This window comes from Lampris incognitus, chromosome 5 (assembly GCF_029633865.1).
Source record: "Lampris incognitus isolate fLamInc1 chromosome 5, fLamInc1.hap2, whole genome shotgun sequence".
Classification (NCBI taxonomy): Eukaryota; Metazoa; Chordata; class Actinopteri; order Lampriformes; family Lampridae; genus Lampris; species Lampris incognitus.
Genome location: NC_079215.1, coordinates 66731792 through 66743994, shown reverse-complemented (window position 1 = coordinate 66743994; position 12203 = coordinate 66731792). Strand labels below are relative to the sequence as shown.

General features: G+C 45.9%; 1 protein-coding gene across 1 annotated transcript; it reads left to right on the top strand.

The window, feature by feature from the left end:
* Positions 1–2753: 2753 nt before the first annotated feature.
* Positions 2754–12203, top strand: cep44 (centrosomal protein 44; the record flags this gene model as incomplete). The annotated part of the gene is made up of 3 exons (XM_056280592.1): positions 2754–2842; positions 7602–7749; positions 12090–12203. Coding segments are annotated over exons 1-3 (351 nt in total), but the record flags the coding sequence as incomplete, so codon positions are not given.

The following is a 12203-nucleotide window of genomic DNA, read 5'->3' as shown; positions in this document are numbered from 1 at the left end:
GATGTTGCTTGGATGTAAACAGATGTTGTTTGGATGTAAACAGATGTTGCTTGGATGTAAACAGATGTTACCTGGGTGTAAACAGATGTTACCTGGATGTAAACAGATGTTACCTGGATGTAAACAGATGTTGTTTGGATGTAAACAGATGTTACCTGGATGTAAACAGATGTTACCTGGGTGTAAACAGATGTTGCTTGGATGTAAACATGTTACCTGGATGTAAACAGATGTTGCTTGGATGTAAAGAGATGTTGCTTGGATGTAAACAGATGTTACCCGGGTGTAAACAGATGTTGTTTGGATGTAAACAGATGTTACCTGGATGTAAACAGATGTTACCTGGGTGTAAACAGATGTTGCTTGGATGTAAACAGATGTTACCTGGATGTAAACAGATGGTATCTGGATGTAAACAGATGTTGCTTGGATGTAAACAGATGTTACCTGGGTGTAAACAGATGTTGCTTGGATGTAAACAGATGGTACCTGGCTGTAAACAGATGTTACCTGGCTGTAAACAGATGTTGCTTGGATGTAAATAGATGTTACCTGGATGTAAACATGTTACCTGGATGTAAACAGATGTTGCTTGGATGTAAACAGATGTTACCTGGATGTAAACAGATGTTACCTGGGTGTAAACAGATTTTCTCCCCTGCTTTTGCTTTGCCAGTCTGTCAAAGCAAGCATCTTTTCATATTCAAAGTGAGCTTGGATGCTGTCCTAGTGGAACTATTTGGATCCCACGGAGACAGTCGGTGAAACCAGCCGTCCCCCAGTCCACCGACGAAGGCCCCATTTAGATGAAAACAACCTGAGGGCTCCACAGAAATGTACAGGCACCCGGTCAAAAACAGTTCCATAAACAGTCGCACATATGCTAACAATTAGTCTATATTCCAAGTTGTGCAATTATTAATGTCAGAAGTGTACTCTGCACCTTGCATGCTGCTGAGCATTCGTGCCATTTGGAGAACTAAACCTTCGAGCTCGACTCGTGACCCTTCAGCCTGTCTGTCAATGGTGGAAAAGTGATCCAGTGAACTGGCCTGACATTCCTTATGCTGGCATCAGAACCGAACCTCTGGCTGAGGATAAGGTTCCCACCTTAACCTCATAATGGTTATGGGTTCAGACGTGCACTTTAGAAGACGACTGCTTGCCTGTTTGATGTCCCCTGGCTCGTCAATAGTAGTTTGAGGGTCTGCTGTGTGACTGAAAGCCAGCCTTCACATGTCCCAGCTGACCCGCCTGCATGTCTGAATGGACCACAGCCGCACACGGTCATTTCTTAGTACTGGGGATGATGAAGTGTTTACCTGTTAAACATATCAAAGGCCACTTTATTTGTTCATTTAGAGCATATGTGCTCTTTGTTCCCACAATCTGACACCGCTGCCACCTTCACCTTTCTGGCTCTGTCTGAGGACCTGGGCCTTTCTGCACATTTGAACATTTCAGATTTTTTGAGTAGTTGGAACGGTAAAATGCCAAACAACAGTTGTTTTGGACGATTTTTCCTCCCCCCAAATTATTCTGAAAATCTGCTGGTTTAGAATCATTTCCTGTTGGTACAGCCGGGGCAGCAGACATAGCTAGTGTAAACTACTAATAAGACACGTTAGTCCCTAGCTAGCTAGCGAGTCTGGCCCTTTAGCCGAGCGGTTAGTGATGTGGCCTTGTGGTGCAGTACACCCCGTGTCAAATCCCGCACCAAGCAAGAAAATAACCGGTTACACTGAGCTATGAAATGCTTAAGAATCAGACTAACCTCAAAAAGCTATATATATATATATATATATATATATATATATATATATAACCCAGTGAGTCAGGTAAACTCTTTATGAGACAGTACAAGCCTGTTTCATGCCATAAGCAATAACCAGCTGTCAGTAAAGCTGTTATTTTGCTCCATATTTGCTGAGCACTTTCCCTACCATTGAGTGTATATATGTGTATATATATATATATATATATATATATATATATATATATATGTATATATGTATATATATATATATCTCCAACATTAACCAGGTAGGTGCGGCGTTGGGAGCAGCGTTTTGCAGCGCTGAGTGAGTGAGTGAGTGAGTGAGTGAGGGTGGAGCAGCAGCAGCAGCAGAGGGTGTGGTGTGTATTGGGTTGTGTAGTTGTTGTTGCTGTGTTGTGTCTTGCGGTTTAAGTGGTTGTCCCCCGCGCCCACAGACTGTAGATTTAATTAGCTTGTAGGGAAATCTGCTGCTGCTGCTGCAAAACACAAAACTGTCACGCGAACAAACAAACAAACAAACTGAAAACACCAGAAGCGGGTCTGCGTTTCTGCGCCTTGCGGGCAGCAGGCAGCAGGCAGGCCGCCAGGCCGCACTGAGGGAACAAATACACTTTGGGCCGCAGCCTTCCCTCACGTTGCTTGCGTCATCACGTCGGTTTGCGTGCCTTGACGTGCCAACGACCAATCCCGCCTCAGCGCCGCGGCTCTGCCGGGAAAAACCAAACGGCCGGAAGACCTGAACCACCTGGACCGCCTGAACCGCCCGGACCGCCCGAACCGCCGCCATCAGAGACGGTGGATGTGCGTTTAAACGGTCAGACGCGGTGGTCAGTCTGCGAGCGGAGTCAGTCGCTCACCTGCTGCCCTGTCGGTTACTCACCAAAGCAGCGTAGTGTAAACTGGCGCTAGTGGGACGTGTCTTGTTGGCAGGAGGGGGCGCTGCTGAGCTGAAGCCTGCGAGGTGAATAGAGACGACATGTCTGCCGGCGATCTGAGAGGCCACCTGCGGAAACTGGACGCCTTACTGCGGCTCATAAAGTACCCCAGAGATGTCGATTATAGCAGGTACACCCGTAGGGCTGTCTGTCTGTCTGTCTGTCTGTCTGTCTGTCTGTCTGTCTGCCTGTGCCTGTCTGTCTGTCTGTCTGTCTGTCTGTCTGTCTGTCTGTCTGTCTGTCTGTCTATCTATCTATCTATCTATCTATCTATCTATCTATCTATCTATCTATCTATCTATCTGTCTGTCTGTCTGTCTGTCTGTCTGTCTGTCTATCTATCTATCTATCTATCTATCTATCTATCTATCTATCTATCTATCTGTCTGTCTGTCTGTCTGTCTGTCTGTCTGTCTGTCTGTCTGTCTGTCTGTCTGTCTGTCTGTCTGTCTGTCTGTCTGTCTGTCTGTCTGTCTGTCTGTCTGTCTGTCTGTCTGTCTGTCTGTCTGTCTGTCTGTCTGTCTGTCTGTCTGTCTGTCTGTCTGTCTATCTATCTATCTATCTATCTATCTATCTATCTATCTATCTATCTATCTATCTATCTATCTATCTATCTATCTATCTATCTATCTATCTATCTATCTATCTGTCTGTCTGTCTGTCTGTCTGTCTGTCTGTCTGTCTGTCTGTCTGTCTGTCTGCGCCTGCCTGTCTGTCTGTCTGCGCCTGCCTGCCTGTCTGTCTATCTGTCTGTCTGTCTGTCTGTCTGTCTATCTGTCTGTCTGTCTGTCCGTCTGCGTGCGCCTGTCTGTCTGTCTGTCCGTCCGTCCGTCCGTCCTCAGCGTGACAGTCAGTCAGCCAGCCAGTCGGACAGACACGGACCGGCTGTCACATTGAGGACGTGGAAAGAAGGAAGCAGTAAATTGAAGAATCACAGTCGCACCAGTGTCTTACTAATTAGCTCTCATTGGGTCTGGACGTCTCACTGATGTCGAAGCTTCTCACTGACACGCAGAAGAGCCCCTGAAACATTTACACTGCCTACTACTACTACCACTACTACCACTACTACCACTACTACTACTACTACTACCACTACCACCACTACTACTACTACTACTACTACTACTACCACTACCACCACTACTACTACTACTACTACTACTACTACTACCACCACTACTACTACTACTACTACCACTACTACTACCACCACTACTACTACTACTACTACCACTACTACTACCACCACTACTACTACTACCACTACCACTACTACTACTACTACTACTACTACAACTCCTACTACTACTACTACAACAACTACTACTACAACAACAACTACTACTACAACTACTACTACTACTACTACTTTCGGCTGCTCCCGTTAGGGGGCGCCACAGCGGATCATCCGTCTCCATCTCTTCCTGTCCTCTGCATCTTCCTCTGCCACACCAGCCACCTGCATGTCCTCCCTCACCACCTCCATAAACCTCCTCTTTGGCCTTCCTCTTCTCCTCTTCCCTGGCAGCTCCATATTCAGCATCCTTCTCCCAGTATACCCAGCATCTCTCCTCCACACATGTCCAAACCATCTCCATCTTGTCTCTCTTGCTTTGTCTCCAACCCGTCCAACCTGAGCTGTCCCTCTAATATACTCGTTCCTAATCCTGTCCTTCTCCATCACTCCCAGTGAAAATCTTATCATCTTCACCTCCGCCACCTCCAGCTCCACCTCCTGTCTTTTCATCAGTGCTACTGTCTCCACACCATATAACATAGCTGGTCTCACCACCATCTTGTAAACCTTCCCTTTAACTCTTGCTGGTACCCTTCTGTCACACATCACTCCTGACACTCTTCTCCACCCACTCCACCCTGCCTGCACCCTCTTCTTCACCTCTCCTCCGCACTCCCTGTTACTTTGGACAGTTGACCCCAAGTATGTATTGCGTCTTGCTCCCACTGACTTTCATTCCTCTTCTCTCCAGTGCATACCTCCACCTCTCCAGGCTCTCCTCCACCTGCTCCCTACTCTCGCTACAGATCACTGAAACATTTACACTTAAACTGTTAGCGTGTTGTGAGTGAGTATTTTGGGCATGGTCACCTCGCTCGCCAGTTGAGTGGCAGGACTGATAAGGAATTCGCAGGATTTGACTGATAGAAGGCTCGTTCGTAGTTCTGCCCCTGGACCGCGTTGTTACCCTCCTGACTGACGCCCAGTGGCTGTCATCAGTCATACACGTACAGCTCTTCCTTTTCTGCCGAACCACAGCTTGTGTTTCTATGTGTCGTCCTCTCACACAAAATCCCCCAAGTTGAATCCCCCAGAGAAATAATAATATCAATAATAGTATCCTGGCAAGTATGACTTAGTTAAGATGAACACAAAAAGACAAGAAATAGGCTAAAATCCCAACAGTCGGATTCTTTTATATATATATATATATATATATATATATATATATATATATATATATATATATGATTTTTTTTTTAAAATTTTACTGGGATTTGCAAAAAAAAATACACCTGTGTCATCAACGTATTCACAAAGAGTAAGAAATACACATTCTCTTTACAAAGACACACCACAAAAAGTGACAACTGACCCATTACTAAACACCACAACAACCCACAGAAACCAAGAAAACAAACCACCACAACAACAAAAGTAAAAACCCCACCGGTCAGCCCACAGTAAACTATGTCAGAAGTACACACCCGTAGTCCATGCAGCATTATTTCAAAAGGTGTGGGCAGGACCAGATCATCCGTGTTATTGGAAGCCCCAGGCCTTTATTATTATTATTGTTTATCACACTGCTAATATACACCCAAAATACCCCCAAGCCCCTCAGATATCTGGAACAGTAGTCACAACCACCTGACCACTGCATCCATCCATGTCTGTGATCCTGCATCAAACCATGTCTGATCCTGCATCCATCCATGTCTGTGATCCTGCATAAAACCATGTCTGATCCTGCATCAAACCATGTCTGTGATCCTGCATCAAACCATGTCTGTGATCCTGCATCCATCCATGTCTGTGATCCTGCATCAAACCATGTCTGTGATCCTGCATCAAACCATGTCTGTGATCCTGCATCAAACCATGTCTGTGATCCTGCATCCATCCATGTCTGTGATCCTGCATCCATCCATGTCTGTGATCCTGCATCCATCCATGTCTGTGATCCTGCATCAAACCATGTCTGTGATCCTGCATCAAACCATGTCTGTGATCCTGCATCCATCCATGTCTGTGATCCTGCATCCATCCATGTCTGTGATCCTGCATCAAACCATGCCTGTGATCCTGCATCAAACCATGTCTGTGATCCTGCATAAAACCATGTCTGTGATCCTGCATCCATCCATGTCTGTGATCCTGCATCTAACCATGCCTGTGATCCTGCATAAAACCATGTCTGTGATCCTGCATAAAACCATGTCTGTGATCCTGCATCCATCCATGTCTGTGATCCTGCATCAAACCATGTCTGTGATCCTGCATCAAACCATGTCTGTGATCCTGCATCCATCCATGTCTGTGATCCTGCATCCATCCATGTCTGTGATCCTGCATCAAACCATGCCTGTGATCCTGCATCAAACCATGTCTGTGATCCTGCATAAAACCATGTCTGTGATCCTGCATCCATCCATGTCTGTGATCCTGCATCTAACCATGCCTGTGATCCTGCATAAAACCATGTCTGTGATCCTGCATAAAACCATGTCTGTGATCCTGCATCCATCCATGTCTGTGATCCTGCATCAAACCATGTCTGTGATCCTGCATAAAACCATGTCTGTGATCCTGCATCCATCCATGTCTGTGATCCTGCATAAAACCATGTCTGTGATCCTACATCCATCCATGTCTGTGATCCTGCATCAAACCATGTCTGTGATCCTGCATCCATCCATGTCTGTGATCCTGCATCAAACCATGTCTGTGGTCCTGCATCCATCCATGTCTGTGATCCTGCATCAAACCATGTCTGTGATCCTGCATTAAACCATGTCTGATCCTGCATCCATCCATGTCTGTGATCCTGCATCAAACCATGTCTGTGATCCTGCATCAAATCATGTCTGATCCTGCATCAAACCATGTCTGTGATCCTGCATCAAACCATGTCTGTGATCCTGCATCAAACCATGTCTGTGATCCTGCATAAAACCATGTCTGTGATCCTGCATCAAACCATGTCTGTGATCCTGCATCTAACCATGTCTGTGATCCTGCATAAAACCATGTCTGTGATCCTGCATAAAACCATGTCTGTGATCCTGCATCAAACCATGTCTGTGATCCTGCATCAAACCATGTCTGTGATCCTGCATAAAACCATGTCTGTGATCCTGCATAAAACCATGTCTGTGATCCTGCATCCATCCATGTCTGTGATCCTACATAAAACCATGTCTGTGATCCTGCATAAAACCATGTCTGATCCTGCATCCATCCATGTCTGTGATCCTGCATCAAACCATGTCTGATCCTGCATAAAACCATGTCTGTGATCCTGCATCAAACCATGTCTGTGATCCTGCATCAAACCATGTCTGTGATCCTGCATCCATCCATGTCTGTGATCCTGCATAAAACCATGTCTGATCCTGCATCAAACCATGTCTGTGATCCTGCATCCATCCATGTCTGTGATCCTGCATCAAACCATGTCTGTGATCCTGCATCAAACCATGTCTGTGATCCTGCATCAAACCATGTCTGTGATCCTGCATAAAACCATGTCTGTGATCTTGGTTTTCTCAGTCGTTCTGATACTTTTTACGTCTCATTTGAATACGTTACCTCACTGTTGTTGTTTTTCCACCCCTCCGTCTCTAACATCACCCTGTCTCCACACCAGCCTGTCAACTGGGGACCCCTCGGCCTTTCTACCCATACTGAGCTACACCCTGACCTCCTTCTGTCCCCGGCTGACCGCCCAGCTGCTGCAGGCGGGACTGGAGCTGACCGGCAAGACTGACCTCCGGTTCATCGACACCGTCTATAAGGTAGTTTACACCCACGTTGGGCATTATACTGAGGGCGGCGGTCTCCTCAAGCCTGGCACTGATCTAGCGTGATGAGCCAGACCAGCCAGATCTAGTGTGATGAGCCAGACCAGCCAGATGAATATCTAGCTGTCTAAAACAGGAAGCATTCAGAATCCTGACTGTCGAGCCAAATGTTTTGTCTATTCACGTCATCCATCCATCCATCCATCCATTATCCAAACCACTTATTCTTACTCAGGGTCATGGGGATACTGGAGCCTATCTGAGTAGTCATTGGGCGGCAGGCGGGGAGACACCCTGGACAAGCCAGGCCATCACAGGGCCCACACACACACACACACACACACACACACACACATTCACACCTAGGGACAAGTTAGTATGGCCGAGTCACCTGACCTACATGTCTTTGGACTGTGGGAGGAAACCGGGGCCCCCGGAGGAAACCAACGCAGACACGGGGAGACCATGCAAACTCCACACAGAGGACGACCCGGGACGACCCTCCAAGGTTGGACTACCCCGGGGCTCGAACCCAGGACCTTCCTGCTGTGAGGCGACCATGCTAACCACTGCGCCGCCCCCATTCAAGCCGCGTTCCTTTATAAAGCCCTCAGTCATAGTTCCAGTTTCAGAGGACGTTACGTTCCCACAGTGGAACACGGGTAGAGACAGCAAACAACAGCAGGTGACACCGGCAATTCTCCGACCCGAGATGTGGACGAGGGAAAACTAAACAAAACACCCACTGAAAGCACGTAATAACACATGAATTATTAACAGTCCTAGATTTCTCAATAATTCTGACGGAGACTCTTTCAGAAAATAAAACCTACAAATCTTGTGATTAGGGCTAAATCATCAACCTTTTACCTTGAGAGGTTGGTTAGTTTGCTTTTACTTGCTGAAAACTGAGCAGCACTGCCTTGTAGGGGGCAGCGATGAGCACCTGAGAACCGTTGGGTCCCTCCAGCAGACTGCTGCCAAAAGTGATGAAGATGCCACAAGTTTCCTCCAGGCAACGTCCTAAATGCCCGTGCCTCCAAAGTCGAGCATTCGCTGTAAAGATTAGGGATCCCAAGCTGAGATGCAGTATCTGTCTGGGGGATGTTACTCAGGACTAAAAATTGAAATGAAAAGCTAGGACTGGACAATAACTTCATATTATCTTTTATCGTCTTCCATGGCATTGTGCTGGGATGACATTCAGATATTGTCATATCGTGAACACGGTTTCCTGTCTAAATTAAGGATAATGAGAATCTATAACCTGAACTTTCTCATAAAATCTACTACTACTACTACTGCTACCTTCGGCTGCTGACCCCAAGTATTTAAACTCATATGCCTTCATCACCTTAACTCCTGCATCCTCATCCTCATTCCGCTGTCCTCCCTGTCGTTCATGCATAAGTATTCCATCATGCTCCTACAGACTTTGAAATTTCTCATAAAATGAGTCATGACATATTAGATGGAGTATTGAAAACTAGTTTTGGTTTGATATTATACTTTTAAACTACCCAACAGTCCCATGTGAGGGAGCGCAGTGTGATATATATATATATATATATATATATATATATATATATATATATATATATATATATATATATATATATATATATATATATATAGTATATTTAAATCACCAATCAGCCAAAGCCTTAAAAACCACTGACAGGTAAGTGAATAACATTGGCAATCTCATTACCATGGCACCTGTTCCTAGTATGCAGTAGTCAGTACCTACCAGAAGGGGTCCAAGGAAGGACAACCACTGACCCGGTGACAGAATCATGGTGATCCTCTCACGTCCCCCTGGTGAAACTCCTCACTGTCAGGTGAGAAGAAGCGGCTGGCGACTCCAAATGTATTGGAGGAGGCATGTGGTAGTCTGCAGCCCTCCCGGATCAGCAGAGGGGGTGGAGCAGAGACCGGGACGGCTCGGAAGAGTGGGGTCACTGGCCAGATATAATTGGGGAGAAACGGGGGAGGTAGACAATTCTTAATGAAGTGCTCAGTGAGTATATAATGAGACAGATGTAAAATCAGTGTGTTATGTTGTTCTGTGTACTACTGTGGACAGTCTCTGTTCTTCTGTGTATTACTGTGGACAGTCTCTGTTCTTCTGTGTATTACTGTGGACAGTCTCTGTTGTTCTGTGTATTACTGTGGACAGTCTCTGTTGTTCTGTGTACTACTGTGGACAGTCTCTGTTCTTCTGTGTATTACTGTGGACAGTCTCTGTTCTTCTGTGTATTACTGTGGACAGTCCCTGTTGTTCTGTGTATTACTGTGGACAGTCCCTGTTGTTCTGTGGACTACTGTGGACAGTCCCTGTTGTTCTGTGGACTACTGTGGACAGTCTTTGTTGTTCTGTGTACTACTGTGGACAGTCTCTGTTGTTCTGTGTACTACTGTGGACAGTCTCTTGTTCTGTGTATTACTGTGGACAGTCTCTGTTGTTCTGTGTACTACTGTGGACAGTTTCTGTTGTTCTGTGTATTACTGTGGACAGTCTCTGTTGTTCTGTGTACTACTGTGGACAGTCTCTGTTGTTCTGTGTATTACCGTGGACAGTCTCTGTTGTTCTGTGTAACACTGTGGACAGTTTCTGTTGTTCTGTGGACTACTGTGGACAGTTTCTGTTGTTCTGTGTATTACTGTGGACAGTCTCTGTTGTTCTGTGTACTACTGTGGACAGTCTCTGTTGTTCTGTGTATTACTGTGGACAGTCTCTGTTGTTCTGTGTACTACTGTGGACAGTCTCTGTTGTTCTGTGTATTACTGTGGACAGTCTCTGTTGTTCTGTGTACTACTGTGGACAGTTTCTGTTGTTCTGTGGACTACTGTGGACAGTCCCTGTTGTTCTGTGTATTACTGTGGACAGTCTCTGTTGTTCTGTGTATTACTGTGGACAGTCTCTGTTGTTCTGTGTATTACTGTGGACAGTCTCTGTTGTTCTGTGTACTACTGTGGACAGTCTCTGTTGTTCTGTGTATTACTGTGGACAGTCTCTGTTGTTCTGTGTATTACTGTGGACAGTCTCTGTTGTTCTGTGTACTACTGTGGACAGTCTCTGTTGTTCTGTGTATTACTGTGGACAGTCTCTGTTGTTCTGTGTACTACTGTGGACAGTCTCTGTTGTTCTGTGTACTACTGTGGACAGTCTCTGTTGTTCTGTGTACTACTGTGGACAGTTTCTGTTGTTCTGTGGACTACTGTGGACAGTCCCTGTTGTTCTGTGTATTACTGTGGACAGTCTCTGTTGTTCTGTGTATTACTGTGGACAGTCTCTGTTGTTCTGTGTATTACTGTGGACAGTCTCTGTTGTTCTGTGTACTACTGTGGACAGTCCCTGTTGTTCTGTGTATTACTGTGGACAGTCTCTGTTGTTCTGTGTATTACTGTGGACAGTCTCTGTTGTTCTGTGGACTACTGTGGACAGTCCCTGTTGTTCTGTGGACTACTGTGGACAGTCTTTGTTGTTCTGTGTATTACTGTGGACAGTCTCTGTTGTTCTGTGTACTACTGTGGACTGTCCCTGTTTTTCTGTGGACTACTGTGGACAGTCTCTGTTGTTCTGTGTACTACTGTGGACTGTCCCTGTTTTTCTGTGGACTACTGTGGACAGTCTCTTGTTCTGTGTACTACTGTGGACAGTCTCTGTTGTTCTGTGTATTACTGTGGACAGTCTCTGTTGTTCTGTGTACTACTGTGGACAGTCTCTGTTGTTCTGTGTACTACTGTGGACAGTCTCTGTTGTTCTGTGTACTACTGTGGACAGTCTCTGTTGTTCTGTGTATTACTGTGGACAGTCTCTGTTGTTCTGTTGACTACTGTGGACAGTTTCTGCCTAGCATAGCATCGCTCCTTAGGGTGGCGAGTGTCAGCAGAAGAGAAGAAGTCGTGGATCGTGTCCAGAAAAAGTGACCGCTCTATGAAAGGGGGAAAAAATAGAAACCAACAAAAGTGACCTTGTTAAATTAATGTTAATTTAAAAAGATGTTTTCTCTTCCCCGTTGATTCCCAGACATCTCTCATGTTGTCTGACTTCCTCTGCTTCCTGGTTCTGCTGATCAGCCTGTCGTGGGGCTGCTCAGTAACGTTGATATATCGCAATATAATGAAGCCACAAATGACTCTTTTAACGCTTTGGTCAGGAAATTCGGAGTCCACACACTACCAGCTAAACACCTGCACAGGTCTTGGGCCTCCAGCCCTCCCTGCAGGGTGTTACTCAGCCTACGCCTGCTAGCTGGCAAGTCGTGCTGTGTTTTGCTGAGCCCGTGTGACGTCACCTGTTGACCTGGACGGCTTGTCTGTGGTAACAGGTGCTGAGAGACGTGTTCCAGTATCATCCTGTCCTGTCCAAGCAGCAGTTCCTGCAGTCCGGCTTTTCCCAGAGGAAAATTGGCGTCACCTGTGACGTCATTAACCTTGTTCTG